The sequence below is a fragment of the Garra rufa genome, chromosome 18 (genome assembly GCF_049309525.1).
Source record: "Garra rufa chromosome 18, GarRuf1.0, whole genome shotgun sequence".
Lineage (NCBI taxonomy): Eukaryota > Metazoa > Chordata > Actinopteri > Cypriniformes > Cyprinidae > Garra > Garra rufa.
Window position 1 is genome coordinate 32489104 of NC_133378.1, and position 25537 is coordinate 32514640.

Below are 25537 nucleotides of genomic sequence, written 5' to 3' on the forward strand. Positions count from 1 at the left end.
TTTGGACAAATTTGTATTTTTTTTTTTTTTTTACTATTTTAGGGACCACAACACTCAAACTGTAGAAAAGTCATGTGATTAAGGTTAATTATAATTCTTAAAGTGAAGATATTACAAATGTCGAATAAAACTGCCACATGAATAATAGTATTGTCATCAATTCATTCAAGTGAACAATTACATTCTTTTTTCCAAAGTGTGGATTTTGAGAAATATTTTTGGTGCAAAAAAAATTACAAACGCAGAGGTACGTTAGACCTTCTATATATGAGATATAGAGTCCTGTAAAAACATCTACAGTAGCAGCAATTATGACCTTGTATGTAGTTACTAAAACAGCAAAGGAATGACCTTCAAAGTTGAGACTTCCCATTTTCTTTCAAATCAATTGTAAATCAGATACTCTAATAATATTAAAACATCCCAGAATCCTTCAAGGTTTTAAATCCTGTAAACTTTGAATTCAATTTATACATGGCGCATAAAAATGTGACGCTTGCACCTAAAGTTATATGTTACTATACAGTTATCTGGTGACTAGTGTGTATGAAAGCAGCATCAGTGAGGCAACAGGACAACACACCGAGAGTATAATCAGGTAGTAAGTCCATACCTGCCAATGTGTTTCATATTTCCAGTCAACCTATCCTGTAAGCACAGAAACAACGTGGCTCATATTTTGTCTTTAGCTTCCCCCTGACAACTTTGCATCTCCAAAGCCACTGCAGCCAGCCTGGCCGGCAACGGTCCTGTGAAGTGGGAGCGCAGGGTGGAGGAGGTCGTCTAGCGTTTTACCAGCCGAGCCCCTCCACTAACATGACCAGATGGAAACACAGAGCCAGGAAACCCGTGCCCAACAGGTCTCCAAGTGCAGTCAGGTATGGGATGGAGAAGTTATCCGGGTCTAGACCTTTCCTCCACATCAAACGCACAATCAGGTCTGCCGTGTAAATGAGGATCCCGACCTGTGAGGAAGAATTAACATTCAATTATTTCACGTGCAATCCCTGCTAAAAGCTTTATTACAGACTGTTCATTTTTACTTTTAATAACGCTTTTGGTCAGCAAGAAGGCACACCATTTATTCCTCAAATGTTCTTTTGAACTTATAGTTCACCCAAAAACTTAATTCTGTCAACAAATTACTCACCCTCATGTCGTTCCAAACCTGTTAGACCTTTGTTCATCTTTGAAACACAAATTAAGATATTTTTTTATGAAATCTGAGAGCTTTCTGACCTTGCAAAAAAAGCAATGACACACTGAAGGACCAAAAATGTAGTAAGGACATTATTCTCCAATTGTAGAATAATATCGTTATTTTTTGCAGAAAAAAAAATATTCTCGTAGCTTCATAACATTAAGGTTGAACGATGTCCTCACTACCTTTCTGGGCCTTGAATGTGTCAGTTGTATTGCTGTCTATGAAGGGTCAGAAAGCTCTCAGATTTCATAAAAAAATTTCTTAAAGGAACACTCCACTTTTTTTGGAAATAGGCTCATTGTCCTGTTCTGGTGATATCACTTTTAGCATAGCTTAGCATAGATCATTGAATTCAAAAATAACCAATGAGTTTCGGTATTTGTTCTATTTAACTCTTCTGCAGTTATATCGTGTACTAAGAGCGGCAGAAAATGTAAAAATGCGATTTTCTAGGCTGATAAGATTAGGAACTACACTCCCATTCCGGTGTCCAGTTTGCCGGTGTCAGTAATATCACGCAGCGCCTGAAATTAGTTCCCAGCTAGGTAACTTCCAACGAGGAACGCTCCCTGTGAATGCAGTTGGTCACGTTGTGCTGCGTGATATTACTGCGCCTGCTTCTGCCATGTAACGGCAGCAAACTTCCTTGACTATTACGCCGGAATGGGAGTGTAGTTCCTAATCTTATCAGCCTAGTAAATCGAATCTTTACATTTTCCGCCGGTATTAGTACACGATATAACTGCAGAAGAGTCAAGTTTTAAATAGGACAAATATGGAAACTCGTTGGTCATTTTTGAATGCGATGCTATTGGTCTAATAGGATTCAATGATCTATGCTAAGCTATGCTAAAAGTGATATCGCCAGAACAGGACAATGAGCCTATTTCCAAAAAAAGTGGAGTGTTCTTTTAATTTGAGTTCCAAAGATGAGCAATGGTCTTACAGGTTTGGAACGACATGAGGGTGAGTAATAAATGACAGAATTTTTATTTTTGGGATGAGCTAACCTTTAAAAATTGAATAATAGTTCATAATTTTACTGTATTCTTAGTATAAAGTATAAGAGATCTCTTTCAAAAATATTACATATAGCAGTAAACCTAACAAATATCTTTACTTCCTTTTGTGATCCTTTTAGTATTATAGGAGATTTCCCAGATAAAAAGCAGGCTAAATGAGTCACTACATTTATAATTGGAGACAAAATCTAAACTTCAAATAAAACTCAGGATTAGTCACATTTTAAAACACACCCTATTTTATAATGCTAACATATTGTATTTTTAGCCACATAATTTGAGTAGGAGGATTAACAGTCAGGCCAATTTCCACATTTGACCTAAAACTGTAACAACACTATTTTCATGCTCTTCAACCAGATAATGAAAATCTAAGATGGACATTTTATTATTAATATGTTAAAAATGAAAAAGGATCTTATCAGTTATAGTGAGTTGGGGTCATTCCTTGGATTTGGTGCCTTTTGTGTTCCTATTAAAGATCATGATGTTTTTGCCTTAGAATTTTCAAGAACATCAAAAGATGTTATGTATGTCAAAAACAAATTGAACTTTAAGCATATTTAAGGTTTTTTTTGTAAGCAATTTACAGCATTTTAAACCACCAAATATCACATTTTTTCCATGTCCACCGTGTTAAGGGAAAAGGGTTATTCCTAGAATTGTGTCTTTTGGATATCATACCACTTGATGTCCACTCTAAAAATGTAAAAAAAAAAAAAAATTGACCTAAGCAATAAAATGCTAACATTAGAAATTCTTATTTGTAAAAGTACCATATATTTGACAAACCTTTTATTTACTTTTTTCATATTCCCCTAACAGGGTGGACTTGTTAAAGTTGACCACATCAAAGATAAAATAAGTAAAAACAGACAATTACCAGAACTTAGGGGCTCTCTCAGATTCCCCAGTTTTCCCTCCAATGAAATGTCAGCCATTTTATATGATGTAATTTCTTTTTTCCAACATTCATTTAAAAGTCCAGTAGTCAAATATATAATAGGGTGGACAATATTTTTGAGGGACAAGCTAAAAACCTTGTGTATTTTTTTAAATTAATTTATTACTTGGATGTATTACTTGTGTGTGTGTGTGTGTGTGTGAGAGAGAGAGAGAGAGAGAGAGAGAGAGAAAGAGACCCTGGACCACAAAACCAGTCATAAGGTTAAATTTTTACAAAACTGAGATATATACATCATATGAAAGTTCAATAAATAAGCTTTATATTGATATATGGTTTGTTGGGATAGGACAATATTTGGCCGAGATACATCTATTTGAAAATCTGGAATCTGTGGGTGCCTTTATCGTTCTTCAAATTAAGTTCTTAACAATGCATATTACTAATCAAAAATTACATTTTGATATATTTATAGTAGGAATTGTACAAAAAATCTTAATGGACCTTGACTTAATTTCCTAACGATTTTTGGCATAAAAGAAAAATCAATAATTTTGACCCATATAATGTATTTTTGGCTATTGCTACAAATATACCCCAGTGACTTGAGACTGGTTTTGTGGTCCAGGTTCACACATTATATATACTTCAGAGAAAACTATTACTGATATACCAAACAATGTGAAATTTTTTTCAAGAAAATCACTTTTATTAAGTGTTGTATTTATCATCAAAATGGCAGACACAGGCCTGGGGACTTATAGTGATATTTGGTGGTTTTAAATGCAGTAAAATGTTCAGAATTATTTAAAAAGAACTTGAATATAGCTAAGGTCAATAGTTTACACACACATTGCAGAGTCTTCAAAATGTTAATTTATTACCAAAATATGAGAGATCACACAATATGCATCTTATTTTGTATTTATTTGAATAATAGTTGTTGTAATTCATAAAAAATTACCCTGTTCAAAAGTTTACATACACTTGATTCTTAATACTGGGTTGCTATCTGAATGATCCACAGCTGGTTTTTTTTGTTTTTTTTTTTTTTGTTTAGTGAGTCCCTTGTAGTTAAACTACCCACTGTTCTTAAAAATCCTTCAAGTCCCACAAATTCTTTGGTTTTTCAGCATTATTGTGTATTTGAACCCTTTTCAAGGATCCATTTACTAAATGTGTCCATCCTGCTACGTTTCTGACTTAACAGGGTGGACACTAACAGAATGGACATTTCAGTATGTTTGATTGTATGATTTTGAGTTCTAACTTTTGACACTGAGGACAACTGAGGGACTCATATGCAACTATTACAGAAAGTTCAAACGCTCACTGATGCTTCAGAAGGAAACAAAATGCATTAAAAGCCAGGGGTGTAAACTTTTGAACAGAACGAAGGTGTGTACATTTGTCTCATTTTGCCTAAATATCTTTTTTTTTTCATTTAGCCTTTCAGAAGCTACAACAGACACTTACATATTTCCCAGAAGACAAAATAAGTTAAAACACCCTGATCTTCAAATTCTAAAAGTTTCCACTCCCGGTTCTGAATGCATAGTTTTTCCCTCTGGAGCATCAGTGAGCATTTGAACCTTCTGTAATAGTTGCAAACTGAGTCCCTCAGTGTGAAAAGATGGATCTCAAAATCATACAGTCATTGTTGGAAAGGGTTCAAATACACAAAAATGCTGAAAAAAAAAAAACTGAATTCATGGAACCGAAAGGATTTTTCTGAAGAACAGCACTCATGAACAACTATCACTAAACTAAACAAAAAAAAAAATCAACTGTGGATCATTCAGGTAACAAAACAGTATTAAAAATCAAGCGTATGCCATTTTTATAAATTCAATTCAAAATTATTTTTTCTTGTGGACTATATGTAAATGTCTTATTCAGGTCAGTACTAAAAAAAAAATAACATGCATTTTGTATGATTCCTCTTATTTTGGTCAAATAATTAACATTTTGCAAATTCTGCAAGGTGTATGTAAACTTTTGACCCTTAACTGTATGTCAAAGACTACATTAAAATGTATTAAGCTTTACTGTGCACACAAAAGGCAAAGTATTCCAGGAATTGCTTGTTTCATATCATTGTAAACAACTAATAAAGAGTCAGTGTTCATCTAAACTTTTCACATGCTATTTTTTTGTGGGCAATCTGTTATTAATTTGTGCAACGGAAGAATGTAAACACTAAGGCTCACCTGAAGCAGAGCAGCACACAGGTAGCAGCAGATAAATACTGGTGTGATGGCAGTGTGGCCTCCTTGGAGCATATTAATGGCAAAAAGGAACAACAGATGACCTGGAACCACCAGGAGGAACAGCACTCGCGCTGACTTCGAGTTCACACCTGAGGAGAACACTTTTCAATTTTAATAACATTTTCCAAAGGTGGTTCTGTACTGAACTAATACAGTACAGCCCATCTCCAAGTGGCCTCTCCTTCAATGTAAATCCACAGTATTTTTGTTGCAAAAGCATAGTCTAACACTTAAGAAAATAAAACCCCTCCTCAAAAAACAGCACAGTTTGAGAAACTCATGTAGAACAAACGGTGTAGATGATTAATGTGCTAAAGCGCAAATATGCTTAGTTTAGCAATAGCAAAGCTTGAGTTAGCAAACACTACTAATTCCCCACTTCATCTCAATTCATCTGAAGTGATCTCACCTGAGGAGAAGAATGTGACACAAGGGTTGGGCCAGTGCTGTCTCATCTTATAGGGCAGCACTCCAGGTACGCTCCAGAAATGAAGATAGGTGGAGATCCGACTGGCCTGGATAGCCACCAGATTCCCCCCGACACCTGACAAATTTAAAAAGGAAAGAATGTGAGCGCTTTCCAATCATTACACAATTAAATGTCTCATATTCTCCTCAGTTCAATCGCAAATGAAACTTTTGGAACGCTGTGACATTTGTCAAATATGCATTTTAGGCATACTGTATTTTGTTCACAATGAATAGCTTTTCCACATTTTCAGTCAAAGCTCTATAGGGAATATTACAGCAGGAGGGCATTTCTTGATATGCATATCAAACTAGGTAATGAGGTGTCAAATTAGTCTTCCTGAATCACAGCCATCTTGTGTTTCTCATTACGTTTCTTTGTCTCAGGATTGAGCTGGAAAAATAAGACGCCAGGTCCGGATAAACAACTAGACAAGACGTCAGAGAAGATTTTGGCTGCGAAATCACAGCTACTACTGGATTAGGCCGCTTTTACTACTCCGACATACTCTATTCCCATTGGGAAGCGTGTAGTTACAGCCAACATTGTGTTGAGTCATCGTCCGAGAGGGATGGGACATTGGTGGAGCACATGTGCAGCTGGGATAGGAACAAAACCAGCGAGGGGGAAATCTAAACCAGATTGCTAAAGTTGACAAAGTGATATTTTACATAAAACCAAACAAACTTTGCCTCAGCTGGGGTTTTTAAGTCTATTAGTAACTCCCATCAAAATACTTGACTGCTTTCATGTACGATAAAACGTCACGAGTGAAGAGCCAGTGCTCTGATTTATGGCCATGATTTGGAAAGGGATGGTTTTATTTTGGCAGAGCAGGCCGATCACCTCCCTGAATCCACAAATTGAGTTCCAAACGCAGAGAGACATGTGATCAATTTTACTGTAATGAGAAGTTGAAGAGGGAAAAGGGCTTTAAATTAAGTTTCTGAAGTTGTTTTTCAGGTTTGCAGTTACACACAGTACATTTAGCAAAGGTTTGAAATTAAAAGCTCAAAGTGTGATTTGTCACTGATATTTACTCACCGTTTATCACTGGCGTGAAGACCGCCATGCCCTCAAAGTTTGGATCGCTCACAGTCTTGTCAAGAATAAGGCCTCCAAAACTTAAATTGGAAAGAGTTTGGTGATTAGTTGATGCACAACTGATATTGTGACCCTAGACCACAAAACCAGTCATAAGGGTCAATTTGTCACAACTGAAATCTATACATCATCTGGAAGCTTTCCATTGATGTATGCTTTGTTAGAATAGGACAATATTTGGCAGCGATACAACTATTTGAAAATAAAGATCTAAAAAAAAAAAAATCACCTTTAAAGTAGTCCAAATTAAGTTTTTAGCAATGCATAGTACTCATCAAAAAAAAAATAAGTTTTAATATATTTACGATACGAAATGTACAAAATACCTTCATGGAACATGATCTTTACTTAATATCCTAATGATTTTTGGCATAAAAGAAAAATCGATAATTTTAACCCATACAATGAATTTACAATGTATACAAATATACCCGTGCCACTTACGACTGATTTTGTGGACCAGGGTACACATGACCATTTTCATGTTATTCTGACACATTAATAGTAGACATCGTCTCTGTATGGATGTTTGTACCTGCTGATGGACATGGCCACTATAACAGGCTGCCAGCCGGACTTCAGAACCTCTTTAATCTGTGGACTCCGTCTAGCGATGAGCACCCAGAAAGGAATGAGCAGCAAGAAGAAGACACACACCAACGGGGACAAGTACCACACATCTGGACACACACAAACATTGGAGATTACCCTGATGATACACACCAGACATTATAAATATTTACATATTGTAGATAACATGCTATGATTCATGTAAATCTAGATTTGACCAACTCTAGAGAATGAAACTGCAACAGGATCACATTCTGTAGACGGAAGATGTTTTTAAACAAAACCGAGAGATGATTTTTCTAAGGGGAAAATGCACATCTTTGTATTAAAGTAATATTTTAGTGAATTTCTACTGCCCTCTTCTGGTACATTTTCAACAGTCATTTAGTATGGAAAATTTAGTGGCTTTAATTTTATTTATTGAATGTTTTATAATTCAAACATTTAATATATATATTTAATTGTACATAAAATTAATTATTTTATTAACACTGCTACAATTTTACAATCTTATGATTGTCAGTAATTGAGTCTTTTAATAAATATCAGACTGTTTTGTAACAATAATGCACTGGTTTTAGGTTGTAAACTAGCAGTTATTATTTATTAATACGTTAGTAACCAAATGGCCCCACACCTCTGTACTGGAACAGTGTGCTGCCGACTCCAGCCAACAGAGAAAGAGTGATGAGATCTCCCAGACTGGCCGCTATCGGTGTGGCCACATTATCAGGGTTGATGCCCACTTTTCTGGAGCCAATGATCACACCAATCATCACCAGACCTGGACGTGGAAGAAAGCAGCAATGTTAGATTGTATTGATTTTTAAAGAAGTCTCTTCTGCTCACCAAGCCTGCATTTATTCAATCTGAAGTACAGCAAAAAAGGAAAATAAAGCCTACTTGATACTTTCTCATTTCACACAATAAGGGCTTTAAATAATCTTTTGTGGGTAATTTTACAGCCAAAAAATAAATAAATAGACACATCATGTCTTCAGTGTCACATGATCCTTCATAAATCATTCTAATAGGCTGATTTTATGCTGCTTAATATTTTTGTGGAAACTGTGATACATTCTTTGTTTAGCAGAAAAAAGGAAGTTTTTTTGTCTTTACTGTCACTTTTGATCATTTTAATGCACTCTTCTGAATAAAAATAATTTAAATTTACTTTTTTTTGACTGACCCCAAACATTTACCAAGGATGTGTTAAAGGAACACTCCACTTTTTTTGGAAATAGGCTCATTCTCCAACTCCCCCCCGAGTTAATAAGTTGATTTTTACCGTTTTGAAATCCATTCAGCCGTTCTCCTGTTCTGGCGATATCACTTTTAGCATATCTTAGCATAGATCATTGAATCCTTTTAGACCAATAGCATCACGTTCAAAAATGACCAACGAGTTTCCATATTTGTTGTATTTAAAACTTGACTCTTCTGTAGTTATATCGTGTACTAAGACCGGTGGAAATGCGAAGCTGCGAGTTTCTAGGCTGATAAGATTAGGAACTACACTTCCATCCCGGCGTAATAGTCAGGGAAGTTTGCTGCCGTAATAAGGCTGAAGCAGGAGCAGTAATACCACGCAGCACATGTGCAAATGCTAAACTAGCTGGGAACTCATTTCTGATAATACTCAGCCTGCTTCGGCCATATTACAGCAGCAAACTTCCTTGACTATTACGCCGGAATGGGAGTGTAGTTCCTAATCTTATCAGCCTAGAAACTCGCAGCTTTGCATTTCCACCGGTCTTAGTACACGATATAACTACAGAAGAGTCAAGTTTTAAATACAACAAATATGGAAACTCGTTGGTCATTTTTGAACGTGATGCTATTGGTCTAATAGGATTCAATGATCTATGCTAAGCTATGCTATAAGTGATATCGCCAGAACAGGAGAACGGCTGAATGGATTTCAAAACGGTAAAACTCAACTTATTAACTCGGGGGGAGTTGGAGAATGAGCCTATTTCCAAAAAAAGTGGAGTGTTCCTTTAAATTAATAAAAAGTGATAGCAAAAGCTTATATTGTTAGAAGAGGTTTCTAATTTTGAATAAACGCTGCTCTTTTTAACTTTTTATTAACTAAATAATCCAAAAAATATTAAAGTTCCAAAAAAATATTAAGCCGCACAACTTTTTTCAACACTGATAATAAAAGTAATAAATCAGCATATTAGAATGATTTCTGAAGGAGCACGTTTATTTTATTTCTAAAATATTTTAGAAATACACTATCAGTCAAAATGTTTTTAAAGAAGTCTCTTCTGCTCACCAAGCTTGCACTTATTTGATTCAAAGTACAGCAAAAAAAGGAATATAATGTCGACTTGATATTTTCTCATTAAACAAAATAACTAAGCTTTAAATAATCCTTTGCGGGTAATTTTACAGCCAAAAAATAAATAAATTGACACATCATGTAATTAATTAGATTAAAAATTTGAATCAACTGTCAGCCCTAATTTGAATATTTTTGATTAGTTTTTTTAAAATGTAATTTATTCCTGTGATTTCAAAGCTGAATTTTTTGCATAATTACTCCAGTCACGTGATCCTTCAGAAATCTTTCTAATATTCTGATGTGCTGCTCAAAAAACATTTATTATTATTATGTTGAAAACAGCCAAGTAGAATTTTTTTTTAGGTTTCTTTAATGAATTGGAAGTTCAGAACAGCATTTATCTGAAATAGATGTAAATGTCTTTATCATCACTTTTGATCAATTTAAAGCATCCTTGCTAAATAAAAGTATTAATTTCCATAATTTCTTTCCCAAAAAAACCTGATCTTTGAATCTTTCTATTCATCAAAAATAAATAATAATAATAATAATAATAAATGTTTATTGAACAGCAAATCAGCATATTAGAATGATTTCTGAAGGTTCAGGTGACACTGAATACTGGAATAACAAATGCTGAAAAATTTAGCTTTGATCACAGAAATAAATTACTAAATTAACATATTTTAAAATATATTCAAATAGAAAACAGTTAATTTAAATAGTACAAATATTTCAATATTTTACTGTTTTTTGCTGTAGTTTGGATCAACTAAATGCAGGCTTGGTGAGCAGAAGGGACTTCTTTAAAAACATAAAAAATCTTACCAGTTCAAAAATTTTTGACTGGTAGTGTACGTTTTGATTTCATGTTATCCTAAGGTAATAAAGAGTGGTGTACCTAAGGACAGAGCGGCCACAAATGCGGTGGTGACACTGCTAGCACACAGGACAGCCGCCTGTTCCAGCTCTACACCTCCTCTGGACAGAGCGCCAAGACCTACAGCTGCAAGAGCTGCCAGAAAGCCCACCACAGTGGCCTGAACCTGAGGAAGAGAGCAGAGGAGCTCGACAATCACAGCTGCTCATCAGAGCCTAAGATCATATGCCTTCATTCATAATTAAACTGATTAAAAATGTATTTTTATAATGAGTACTCATTGGTATTCAAGACTGAGGACTCCAGCAGAATGAAGTCTCAGAGTAATTGTTCATATTCTTTTACATTTATTTAACGTTTAATGAATGTTTGTTCGGTTAATTCATGTTTGTATTGTCTAATTCATTTCCGACAGGAACTAAAGCCGGTTTCCAGTGGATTATGTAAAATATCAATAATATGAAATATGTATGTGTTTCTGATTCACCTGAATAAGAGCGAGATTACAGGTCACCATCAGCCACTGCTGTTTGGGGTCGTCCATCTGTCCGGTGTTAGCCTGAGGAATATTAGAAACAAAGGCACAGTGAAGCAGATAACTGCTGGAAGCGTTTTAATTTAATCATGAAACACACTTGATCATCTCAGGGCTATTAATCACTAAGGCTACAGCTTGAGATAGATTATAAATAATATGGATACAGTAGTGCATGTATTATCCATTTAAATAAGTATTTTTACATACAGCAGTAGAGAGACGAGACGCTAGAGTCATCTCCAGGTTTCCCTTGAGCCCGACCAGAGCAGGTACCAGGATGAACACCTCTGTGATCACCTTAAACACATCCCAATGCTGAAAAACATACAGAGATGATATTTAGACATTCTGAAAGAGTTAACAGCAGGTTTCCCATGATACCAACATTGACCTGGAACTGTTAAAACACTATTTTACAAAAAAACACTATTTTACAAAAGCTGATTTTTATGGCATTTTAAAACCACAGTATTCTGCACAAACATCCTCCTTATTTAGGATTATTTTATTTCAGTAGTACAGCATTTTTACAATTAGATTATAAGACACTGGGAGAAGGTGCTTAATTTTTTTTTTTAACATTCATTTATTTATTTTATATTTTTTGTAAATAATATCACCACACAAAACATCCTTATAATTTTAAGATTTTAAAAATCTTTTTTTATATATATGGAAAATATATTTAGTCTGAATAATTATACAATTTAAATGCAGCATTTTGTTATAAATATATCATGAGAATCTGAAAATAATCTTCTTAAAACTATGATTTAGAATTTTAGTCAGAAAATGTATATATGTGTATATATATATATATATATATGTGTGTGTGTGTGTGTGTGTGTGTGTGTGTGTGTGTGTGTGTGTGTGTGTGTGTGTGTGTGTGTGTGTGTGTGTGTGTATATATATATATATATATATATATATATACAAATAATTGTCAAATGTTGCAATATTAGATTATAATATTGTCAAAATATTATATGAAATTAATGAATGTAGTATTTATTAAGATTAATGTTATTCATGCAAGATTTAAAATAACTGTTAAAAACATATTAACAAATCTTTCAGTATTATTTTATTACAATAGTACAGCATTTTTTTTTAAATTATATTAATGACACACTGGAGAAAGGAGCATGCCTAATATAATATTTTTATTTATTTTATTTGTTAAATAACATCACCATGCAAAAATAAAAAAAAAATTTAAAAAAGTAAATAATTTAAATACTTTAATTTGAAAAAATCTTGACATTTTCTATATAGATTTTTCTCCCGTTTTGGAATGGCAGCCATTTAATATATACCATGGAATATGCTAGTATTTTGTTATGAATAAAGTATAACAATTTCAAAATATACTCAATTGAGATGTTTTTTTGAATGCATTTACACACCCACAATGGTGAATTTTCTGTCATTTGATCTGAAAATTAATGAAGGTAGTATTTATTAAAAATAATGTTATTTATATAAAAATAAATAAATAAACACACTCTGGGAACATAATTAATATATATATATATATATATATATATATATATATATATATATATATAACAAATAATATCACCATGCAAAAAAATCTTAATTTTAAGATTTGACAAAATCTAAAAAATCTTCTATAGAATGTTTTTTCTATATAATTTTTTTTCCTAAATAATATTAAAAATTAAATGCATTTTTTTATTTTTGAATGTCAGCCATTTAATATATACCTTGTTATTTCGTTACAAATATAGCATAAAAATTTGGAACTAAACTAAATTGATAAGCTATTTTTTGAATCCATTCACAGAAGCAATTAATAAAAAAATGGTGAACCTTCTTAAAAGTGTCATTTAGAATTTTAATCAGAATATATTTTTAATTTTCGATTAACTAGTATTTTTATTTTTTAATTAGTACCAGTATTATGTTATGAATATAGCATAGAATCTCAAACTACACTAAACTGACAAGCTATTTTTTAATGCATCCATCCAAAAGAACCCACTCACTGAAATGAATCAGAATTGCCATTACTATTAATTTGAAGTGCAAACCAAAATCAGGGTGAAACTAGAAAACTCACATTTAAAATTGCACCAAAAATTGACACGACATAACCCAAAAGGAACACAACAACACTACTGCAATATTACAACAGTAAACAGTAAAGCATTAATTCTCATTACTGATTTGAGCTGCACTGCATGCCAGGAACTGAAGCTCCACCCCCACATCTATAAATACATACTGTACTTTTCAAGAATTTTAAGATAAACAGATACATTTCACAGAACAGCGCATTGGCTTTCACATACATCGCTGCTAATGTGACCATCACGGTCAATATTTTTAAACTGAGTGACGTCTTAATGCTCAGACCATAAACTGAGATGCTCTCAATCGAATGAAAGAGTACAGATTAATTCAAACTAGGTGTCAGTTACAGCTTTTTTTCCTGATACATCCAGTCAAAACACAGACTAGTCATCAGCAAAGTCATAAATATCATCTCATAACGGGCAAACTGACAAAAGTGTCACAGTGACTCACTGAATATGAATGGCTTCTTGCACTGTGCGAGTGTGCATTTATATTTAGTACGTGTCAGCAAACGAGCTGAGTGCTCCTCTCTTCACAAACCCACTCATGAAGTTAAAAATAGCCATAATGTTTAAATGAACAGATAAGAGACCGGTGCCAGCCAGCCAGTATTTTTACCACAGGCACAGTCCGGGCTGTTTTGAGGGGCTGGTGTCATGTCACAGGCCCATCCTGGGATCTAGCCCACTTCTGCTCTAGAAACAAGCTTTCATTCTTTCGCTCGGTCTATCTCACCCGCCCCCATGAGAATTCAATTAATAGACACAAAACACAGTCCATGCCAGCCACGTCTATCTAGAGGACAGGAACACAAGGAACCGTTACTGGAAGCTAGCATGTGATGGTGAAGTGCGCTGATATCCTATGGGACAACTGTGCAGTGCACAAAAAATAAGTATGCTAACTATCTCCATATTTTGTGTTAGAATGCAATAGCTTTAGAGCTACATAGATTATTTTACAGTTTAAGGGGCCGTTCACATGTAGCGCCTTTTGCGCGCTCAAGTTCGTTATTTCAAATGTAGACGCACGGTATGCGCGCTCATTAAGGAAGCGACGCGGTGCGGCACGCTCGTTTTTTCAGAATGCCGCAAGCGCAACGCAGGTCATGTGACACGAATCAACCAATCAGCTTCATCCTTTCCCTTAATAACACTGAAAGCACTGCCAAGTTGGAGAAACAGCTTATCATAGCTGTACAGGATTAAACATTTTTAAATAAATTCAATAGCAGAGCTACTGCAAGCGATTTTTAATGCTGAAAATCCATTTATCCTTTGCTAAAACTTCCACATCTTCATTGAGAGCGCGAGTCTTGGTTGCTTAGCAATGGCAAACGCTACAGAGCGGTTTATAAAAGAAAGATAAAGCGGCGCGCCTAGCGTTTTCCACGCGTTTTTAGGCACGACATGTGAACGGCCCCTAACTTACAGTGCAATAATGGTACATACAGTATAAGCAGTGTTATTTTATCCATTTTTTTATCCATTCATGCAAGCAATTTGAATGTCAGGCATTACATTTTAATTTTAGTTAAAAAAAATAGAATACAAATTATCTATGATTAAAATATTTGATAATTAAAAAAAATTAATAATAATAAATAATTCTAATAAATAATTTAATTTTTTTTAATTATTTTCTTTTTTTGTTATCAAGCTGCTGTTGCAGTCATGTCATTAAAGCATTATGCCTTAAAGCCAATGCCTCATTCATTTAAAGTAGGGCTTGACCGTTTATTAGCCTGACTGATTATCGGTGCCGATATTAAGCATTTTTATGGTTATCGGTATCGGTCAGTTTCAAAACCAATTTGGCGATAAAATAATTTAATGGAATTAAAGAAAGTTTTTGTCAGAACCCTTGTTATTCTTAATTTTGACATTAACCCTCGGTTTCACAGACAAGGCTTAAGCCTAGTCTAAGACTAAAATGTCTGAGATGTTTTTTTAAACTGAAAGAAACTTGACTGACTGATCTTAAATTATATCAGTTCATTTGTTTTGTCTCAAGATGCACACCAGTAATGTTTTTTTCTAAGCACGTTTATAAAAATTACTTAAGTGTCCTAATTGAACTATGGCCTAATCCTAGTTTAGTCTAAGCCCTGTCTGTGAAATCGGGTCTAAATCTTTTTTTTTTTTTAACACCAGACATATATATTAGTTCAAAATACTGGTTATCGTTCCACTTGATCTGTAATAATCGGTGCCGATATTAAGCATTTTTATGGTTATTGGTATGGGCCATTTCCAAAACCGATTTGCCAATAAAATTATTTAAAAGCATTTAAAGAAAGTTTTTGTCAGAACCCTTGTTATTCCTAATTTTGACATTAATTTTTTATTCTTACACCAGACATATATATTTGTTCAAAATATCGGTTATCAGTCTACTTGATCTGTAATAATCAGCATTGGCCCTGAAAAACATATTGGTCGACCCCTAATTCAAAGACATGCCTTACAGTAGTTTTAGTCTTAACCTAGCTTGTCTTTAAAATTCATTACCGAAATACTTCAACATTTACCACTAACAATATAAACCTACAAAAATGCCAATATCCGTTAATTATCCTTTAATTAATTTATTAAAATACTTTTTTGTCATCAAGCTACCCTTTCTGTCATGTTATTAAAGCATCAAAGTAGGGGTCAATTGATTTTCGGCCTGGCTGAGCATTGGTGCCGATATTAAGCATTTTATGGCCTATATTATGATTTTATAGGTATTGGTCACTTTCAAAACCGATTTGCCGATAAAATGATTTAAAAGCATTTAAAGAAAGTTTTGTCAAAGCTATTATTATTCTTAAATTTTCACTTTTTTACATCAGACATATAGATCGGTTCAAAATATTGGTTATCCGTCTACTTGATCTGTAATAATTGGTATCGGCATCGGCCCTGAAAAACATATATCGGTCGACCCCTAATTCCTAGGCATGCATCACAGTGATTTTACCCAGGTTAGGATAGTTTTAGTCTTAACCTGTCTTATGTCTTTAACATTCAATACCAAAATACTTCAACATTTACCACTAACAAAATAAACTTAAACAAATGCCAATATCATGTTTGAGTATCACGATATCACAATTTTAAGATTTTAAAAATCATAATTTTTAAAAAACAAAATATTTTCTAAATAGAATTTGTTTTGATTATTTGTAAATTGTAATTGATTGATTGTAAATTGCAATACACTTTTTTAATAATTATACAGATACATTTATGAAATAATTTAATTTATGAATTCTTTAGGTTAGTTTAGGTTAGTTAATAGGTTAGTTTTAACCTGGCTTACGTCTTGAACATTCAATACGGAAACACTTCAACATTTACCACTAACAAAAAAAAAGCCAATATCGTGTTTATAGACATGTATATCACAATATTCCTGAAGTAACATGATGGTGTATGAATATGGTAGTATCATGCCCTTACTAAAATACTGCAGTGCTCCCATTGTATTTACAGTACATAGTACTCCAAGGTACTTTAATGAAAATCACGGCACTACGGAAAACACTACTATTTACTAATACTACAATACTAATTAGAAAACATCATTATTTACAGTTTTAATAACACACACAAGCAAGAAATACACCAAATCTAGATTAAATTGCTCATACTTGGACAATGTCCATGATGATACCGGCCGCCACCATCCCCAGCCCGCCCAGCAGATACGGCAATAGGACCTGTGTGGCGATGACGTACGAGCTCTCCGGCAAGAAGCCATTAGCAGAACGAGTGAGCTTACAGGTGAAACCTCTGAGTTTCTTCCCCTGATATAAGAGCTCCAGCTCTAACTGAGTGACCACCATCTCTGTTACCCCATTCCCCAACGATGAGGGCCACGACTGAGTTCAACAAGCTTTTAACACTCTCCTAAATCACCGAAAGTTCCTTTCATAACGTCTTGAAACTACAAAAGAAGCTCAAGACAAACAAGTTGGGAAGAAGAAAAATAATATGCTGACTTAGAAAAACAGAATGTTCTCAAGATTAAACGATGCAATTTAGTATCTTCAGATTGTCCCACGACAGCAAAGGCCCGAAAAGTTGGCTGATACACACGGTATATATCTCAGTTCTTCTTGAAGATGTCATCTGTTCATCTATCAATGCCACATGGGTTTTCAAAAACCTCCACATTCAAAAAAGTCTCAGCTGAGCATCTCTGAGTTGGTTCTCTGAACTCCAAAATCCAATTTTAAAAACTTCTTGAGTCTTGTCTTATGCCTGAAGGATGGCTGTCTCTTGAGGACTGCTACAGTGATTCCCAAGCTGCCTCTTTTGTCGCTCGCAGGTCACTGGAACGTCCACGTACACGAGCACTATGTTCTCCAGAGCGCGTCTTCTCTCCGCCACAGGAGTCGTGACTCACATGACAAAGAGTCCTGTCCGTATCAGCGTCGATTTAAACACCTCTCTGTCACCAGGCCTGGTCTAACAGGTCCAGAATGTGACAGAAACACATGTTGAGGCTTTATTTCCACTCGTTCCTGTGGGCAGTCCTCTTCGCCCCCTCCTCACTGGTGCATCAGGCCCTCGAACAGTCAGTCATCTAACCCTTATTACTTCCTATCAGCCGTTTCATCTGCTCAGAGTCCTGCGTCTGTCCCCCTGTCCTGCTCTCTGCTAATGTCTCCTCTGACGTATTACTGAACCTGTCTTATCAGCTGTGAATGGGCTGGCAGACGGACAAGAAGGGAGAAAGAGGAGAGGAAAAGATAGATCGAGATAGAACAAGTGTGTGTACGAGAGACAAAGAGACAGATTGAGAACCCATGGGGTTGTAAAAGCAGCGTTGTTCGATTACTCACCACTCTACCGCTTGCCAGTGCGTAGAGGACGCGTTGGAAAGAGGGGCATGATTCAGCTAAAAAAAAGAAAAAAAAAAAAAAAAAAAAAGAAAAAACCTGTCCGGTCGTGAGCACAGCACAGCGTCGCAGCAAATCCAGACCCACATCACCAACACACACCTCTGATCTCATTCATTAAACATCATCAGGACACAACATCTCTTAAGAATAATAAATGACAACCGGTTCTATAACAACAAATTTTTGGACCGGATATAATATTTGAAGCAATAGGTTTTTTTTAGTTTTTTGTTTGCCTGTTTCCGCCATGGTAATTGCAACTTTTTATCTCATAATTCAGACTTTCTTTATCAGAACTGTGAGTTCGCAGCATACAATTCTGACTTTATTTCTCAAATATTCAAACGTATATCTAGCAATTATATATTAACATCTCAAAATTAAAAAATTTTTCCTAGCACTTCCGAGTTCACATCTTGTAATTCTGACTTTATTTCTTGCAATTTAGTTTACATCTTGCAATTCAGATTTATTTTCTTACAATTTTAGGTCTATATCTTGCAACTATGAACTAACATCCCACAGCTCTGACTTTTCTCCAGCAATTCCAAGTTTACATTTTAAATAGTTATATCTTGCAGTTATTAATTACAACTCAATTCTGACTTTTTTCTAGTAATTCAAAGTTTACATCTTGCAATCCTGACTTTATTTCTCACAATTTTAATTTTATATCTTGCAATTATGAATGAATATCATATTCAAAAAAGTTTTAGCAATTCTGACTTTATTTCTCACAATTTAAAGCTCACATCTCACAACTTCTCACAATTCAGAGTTCACATTTTACAATTCTGATTTTTTTTTACAATTCTGAGTTTATATCTCACAATTTTTAATCAAAATCTTTGAATTCTGAACTTTTCCTAGCAATTCTAAGTTTACTTGTAATTCTGACTTTATTTCTCACAATTTTGAGTTTATATTTTGCAATGACGAATTAACATCTTACAATTCTGAATTTTTTTCTAGAAAGTCCTAGCTCACATTTTGAAATTTTGACTTTATTTTGCACAATTTTAAGTTTATATTTTGCCATTTAAATGACATCTCACAATTCAGATTTTTGTTCCGGAATTCTGAATTTACATCATCCAATTCTGACTTTATTTCTCGCAGTTTAGAGTTAACATCTCACAATTTAATTGTATTTTTTCCAACTCTATATCGTGCAATTATGAATTAACATTGCACAATTCTGACTTTATTTCTCGCAATTTAAAGTTCACATTTTACAATTCTGATTTTATTTTCACAATTCTTCTGAGTTTATATTTCGCAATTTTTTAATCAAAACCTAGCAATTATAACTTTTTTCGAGCAATTCCAAATAACAATTTAGAGTTTACATCTCACAATTCTGATTATATATATATTTTTTTATAATTCTGAGTTTATATTTCACAATTTTTAATCAAAATCTAGCAATTCTGTTGTTGTTTTTCTAGCAATTCTGGGTTTATATGTTGATTTTTTTTTTAAATGACTTTGCTTGGAATTCCAATCTTGCAATTCTGACTGATTTTCTCTAAGATCTGAGTTTATATCTCTTGGTGGATGAAAGGATCTATCTGTATCACAAAAAATAAAGTATCAAAAGACAAAAATTATCAAGATGCATTTTGTTCAATAAATGTTTTAGCACAGCTAGAAGAAGGGACACGAGTCACCACTTTTATGGTACACTGATAATGTTGTCCTACTGTTCATGTTTATTTTGTCCATCATTGGAGCTGTCTTAAACACCTATTCAAAATCCATTAATTCATAGCATGGTCATTTTGTTAAACTTGCCAATTTGTGTTCCACAAAACATACAGGTTAGTAATGACTTCAAAATGACATCAGTTTTGGGTGAACTACTGCTTTAATGCTTCATGATTGGAGTGTTTTTCCGGTCTCTCGCCTTGCAAGTGAATTTTAATCATCACATTAATTTCCCTCACACTCTGCTTCCTGTAAGTGAGGACCATAAATATCAGCACTTGACATGCTGGATAATTAAAGTAGGCACATTTGCTGCTATAGCGTCAACCTTAAACTGTTTGAAAGTCATGCCAGGTTATGTGTTGGGTAAAGTTGCAAAAAGTTCTTCAAAAATCTCTTACCTGCACACTGTCCAGCACCATGCCTGCCATCACCATCCCCATCCCAGCCAGCAGGTAGGGGAACAGCACCTGCAGGCAGATAGAAATGGCCGACTCATCTTCTATCTTAGCCTGGGCTGTTTTGGTCTTCTCCTCCACAGGCTTTTTAGGTGGTATGGTGGGAGGGGGTAACTGCAGGTCATTCTGGCCATCTAGACTGCTAGTCCGATCCAAACCACCCTTCCCCTTCCCCTTTTTGGACTTCTTGCGACCACCTCCTTTTCTCTGCCGAACTTCGTCCCCTGCCATGGTGGAGTCTCCGGTCCGCTCCCTCTGAGCAACAGAAAGTCAATTAAAGACAGCTTTACAACACTGATGGAGGTACAGCACAAAAAAAATAAAATAAATTTAATTTATGCCGAAATGTAAGGTTAGGGTTCATAAGTCTAAGACCAGATGTTTTTTTTTTTGCTTTTGTTTTCTCATATTACAAATATTGTTTTTTCATAATATTAAATAAAAGATGTTGCTACAATTTCATTTTACATAATTGGTATCAAATAAATTAATATCTTAATGTTAAAAAGCAGTACTTGCACATTCAGGTTTGCTTTGTTTTACATTTGTGACTCTGGACCACAAAACCAGTCTTAAGTTGCACAGATATATTTGTAGCAATAGCCAAAAATACACTGAATGGGTCAAAATTATTTATTTTTCTTTTATTGCAAAAATCATTAGGATATTAAGTACAGATTATGTTCCATGAAGATATTTTCTGAATTTCCTACAGTAAATATATAAAAACTTAATTTTTGAGTAGTAGTATGCATTGCTAAGTAGTTTATTTGGACAACCTTAAAGGCAAATGTTTTTTTTTGTTTTTTTGCACCCCCTGGTTCCAGATTTTCAAATAGCTGTATCTCGGTAAAATATTGTCCTATCCTAACAAACCATACATCAATAGAAAGCTTATTTATTCAAATTTACCTTTATGACTGGTTTTGTAGTGCAGGGTCACATTTTTCAAAATCCAACTATTTCCTATTTATTTACCAAGATTACTGTTTTTTTTTTTTCATTCCAAATATTTACCAAGATTATTATTATATACTAGTATGTATTAGTTTTAGTATTCACAAACACTAAAACAAACTAAAAGCCATTAAAAACACAAACACACTCTAAATAACCATTAACTAAAATATATATATATTTTTAATCTTGTTTCTCAATAACATTTCTCATTGTAATTTAGTTTAATCTAGTTTATTTTTATTTAGTTGAAACTGAAATAAAAAAACTCAAAAAACTGACTTAAAATATTAATAATATCATAAACCTTAATATCACTTTAATAATGCTAAAACAACATAGTTTATTGCATATTTGTGACCCTGGACCACTTAAGTCTTAAGTAGCATGGGTATGTTTGCAGTAATAGCCAAAAATACATTATATGGGTCAAAATTATCGATTTTTCTTTTTTGCCAAAATCATAAGTAAGGATCATGTTCCATGAAGATATTTTGTAAATTTCCTACTGTAAATATATCAAAACTTATTTTTTGATTAGTAATATGCATTGCTTTGGACAACTTTAAAGTGGATTTTCTCAATATTTAGATTTTTAAATAGCGACAAATATTGTCATATCCTAACAAATGATACATCAATGCAAAGCTTATTTATTCAACTTTGAGATTATGTATAAATCTCTGAACATTATGACTGGTTTTGTGGTCCAGGATCACATTTAATTTACATTCCAGTTTTAGGCTTTGACTGTGGCAGCAGTCTTTTGAACCCCAATGTACAAATACAGTACACATTAATTGTGTTTTGGAACATGAAGCATGTGTAAACATTGAAGCTGCACAAGTGTTACAGCATCACTTTTAATGTTTTCATGCATGCTAATCAGTAAACATACATTTGCATCAGTACTTTCGAAGTCAGATCTTTTAAGCTCCTTGTAAACAGATCTTTTAATAAATCTAATGATCTAAAATGTATCAGCAGTTGAAAGGTTTCACTTTCATCTCTGATCACACCGATTATATTTCATGTTTTGGTCCATAAGCATTGATGACACGTTGCCATAGCAATATCAAGTCGTACATTCCCATAGATATCACTGACAAATCTCACAGCAACCGTTCCTCCAGCAAATAAATGTATGTCACACGTTTGTGCGTCGAAACTGAATGTTACTGATGAGAAGGACAGATGCGGTAAACAATGATGGGTTACACACGGATCATGATGGCTAGTGCTCCACATCAGCAATAGAAAGTCACGTAAAGAACAGCCTACCGTCTCAAATTAGCCCTTCTTTTTTGTTTACATTCATCACATTACATTTAACTTCGTTATCGACAACGATATTAATCCCTGCAACGCTAAAGCGCGTTGAATCACTACTCGAAATGTTTAACTTCCTAGAGAGGAAACGAATTCACCAATAGTACTACGGAGAAAGCTTGGCTCATGAATATTTATTAGTGACGTGAGTGGACGCGTCTGGTAGGTTACGAATCGACTTCATTAATATTCATGAGCGGATTTTGTGCGGTAATTCGACAAAAGACGAACTAGGAGGTATCAGACTATACTATAGTACTTTTGAAAACAATAAACTGGGACAGCCTGCTGTTTTAAAACCCTAACACGTTAAGTACTATCGACTAACGTTAAGGTTTTAATGTTTACAAACTGGTTTCAGGTGCTTTTTCACTATTGAACTTCTATTTTACTATTTTAAAGCAGTTTAATCCACATATGCGTGCTCCTCTAGTCGGTAGAAAGTGGTTTGGATTTTTGTTCACTGACTAGAATGTTTTAACGTCGTTTACTACAAAGGTTTAATCTTATTTTATTCAATAATTTGAGTGATATTTTCTGTGGATTACATAGTTACGACACAGGTGGCGAATCATTTAACCGGTTTAACCGATTCGTTCAAAGCATACACTGTAAAAAAAAGAAAAAAGCTGTTCAAAGGCATGATGACACCGGTTTAAGGAGCAGCATAAAAGTATTTTTAGTTTTAATAATAATTTAAAAAAAATAGTTTTAATAATGCTCTTGCAGATTTAATTATGTATTAGTCAACATCAGACACAAACACTATCAGTCAAAAGTGAAAAAAAATCATGTTTTTTTTTTAAAAGAATTCTCTTCTGCTCACTAAGCCTGCATTTATTTGATCCAAAGCACATCAAAAAGAGTAAAAAATGCAATATTTTTTCTATTTAAAATAACTATTTTCTATTTAAATATTTAAAAAAATATAATTTATTCCTGCGATTTCAAAGCTGAATTTTTAGCATCCTTACTCCAGTCACATGATCTTTCAAAAAATTATTCTAATATTGTAAAACTCACTTATTTTTATTATGTTGAAAACAGCTGAGCATATTTTTTTCAGGTTTCTTTGATGAATAAAAATTTTATTAGAACAGCATTTATCTGAAATAGAAATCTTTTGTAACATTATAAAAGTTTGTATCATCATTTTGGATCAATTTACAGCATCCTTGCTAAATAAAAGTATTAATTTCTATCATTTAAAATTCAAAGCTTGAATGGAATAGTGTATAATGTTACAAAAGCTTTTTATTTCAGATAAATGCTGATCTTTGGATATTTCTATTATAAAAGAATCCTGAAAAAAATGTCCTCAACTGTTTTAAATATTGATGATAATAATTTTAAAAAATCTTGAACAGCAAATCAGCATATTAGAATGATTTCTGAAGGATCATGTGACACTGAAGACTGGCGTAATGATGCTGAAAAGTCAGCTTTGATCACAGGAATAAATGACATTTTAAAATATATTTAAAAAAAAGCAGTTATTTTAAATAGTAAAAATATTTCATTTTTTGCTGTACTTTGCATCAAATAAATGCAGGCTTTATGAGCAGAAGAGACTTCTTTAAAAAACATTAAAAATCATACTGTTCAAAATTTTTTGACAAGTAGTGTAGTGTATAAATTCATAATTCTGGACGTTTGTAAACGACTCTGACACGTATTGGAAAGAGAACTTACTGTTCAGTTGGTCACAAAATCATTCATTCAGTTTGGCTGAATTGAGAAGTGAATATTACTATGCTTATTGTTTATAAATAATATATATAAACAGTAAGGGTTGTATAACATTCAACCTTGATTCACAAACGAGAGGCTTTTTAGTAGTTAGTTTGAAGTTAGTCACATGCTTCAAAAGGAAGTGACTTTAGTGAACGAAAAGCATAAATGAATCATTCAAACCAGGTGATTCATTCATTCAGCACCTGATCCAAACCCAAATCTAATTTAAATTAGGCAAAGTTATAAGTCATACATTTTGTTTTAATCTTGTTATACATACAATTGTTTTATTTAGTGCATAAAACAACCTTGTAGCGATAATTATTCTATTTAATTTGAATGCAACCCCATTTTAAGGGATGAGAGGTTAAACATGCTGTCTACTTCTAAAAGTATTTAATAACTTGACTGCTCTACCTTGCATTTGTCCACATTGCAGTTGTCCACGCATGCATCTAACTTCCAAAGGTCATGAGAAGTTGCACACGAGGCAGACAACTTGTAATTGAATGTATGAACGGTCCATTTTATGGGAAGCTGATAACACAAATCAATCTCAAATCCACCTACGGTGTAAGTACAACATCGATTTGTCCATGCAAATCTAACACATAAACATCTTACCTATCACAATGTCGCAAAAGCGAAGGAAAGTCGTAAGTGACCAGCATAAATCTTAAAGGGCACCGAGAATAACAACGTGAAGTCGGATTGGAGGAGTCACAGATGGGGGGGCCTCGGAGAGTGTCTTAAATTTCATCCTGTTGGCAGTTTAGAACAACCCCCTCCTGTCTGACCTCATCTGCCACTGAGAAGATGGTGTTGACAGGGAAACCCACCGCTCCTCTCCCTTCAAAGAGTCAGTTACCCGCTTTCCATACACGTATCACAGTCAATCAAATTTGAAATGCCAGTGTTTGCATTTACAGGTTTTGCAAAAAAGCTTTTAGACCTCATTTGGTGGCTTTAAAGCACAGCATATGACGTTTAGTAAGTCACTTTACACTTAGTTTACACTGCGGTACTTCTGTCAAAGGGCTATTACATAACCACATTTGCTAATTTTAGGTTTTTTGTTTATAGATTTCATAACAGTATTATGTAATG

General features: G+C 33.9%; 1 protein-coding gene across 1 annotated transcript; it reads right to left on the reverse strand.

Moving 5' to 3' along the window:
- Positions 1–142: 142 nt before the first annotated feature.
- On the reverse strand, positions 143–25161 carry LOC141291529 (solute carrier family 41 member 1-like). Its single transcript, XM_073823684.1, has 11 exons — positions 25055–25161; positions 20354–20665; positions 11459–11566; positions 11201–11272; positions 10735–10879; positions 8181–8327; positions 7509–7653; positions 6914–6993; positions 5810–5944; positions 5341–5489; positions 143–965 (listed from the first exon to the last, which is right to left on the reverse strand). The coding sequence occupies exons 2-11, from the start codon at positions 20639–20641 to the stop codon at positions 792–794; spliced, it is 1443 nt and encodes a 480-aa protein (XP_073679785.1). The 5' UTR covers positions 20642–20665; positions 25055–25161; the 3' UTR covers positions 143–791.
- Positions 25162–25537: the final 376 nt, after the last annotated feature.

Coding starts and splice junctions, on each gene's coding strand:
- LOC141291529 (XM_073823684.1), bottom strand. CDS start 20,641: ATGGCAGGGGACGAAGTTCGGCAGAGAAAAGGAGGTGGTCGCAAGAAG. Junction 11,567..20,353: donor TGGTGCTGGACAGTGTGCAG/GTAAGAGATTTT, acceptor TATGTTTTTCAG/CATTGGGATGTGTTTAAGGT. Junction 5,945..6,913: donor CTTCACGCCAGTGATAAACG/GTGAGTAAATAT, acceptor TAAATTTGTCAG/GTGTCGGGGGGAATCTGGTG.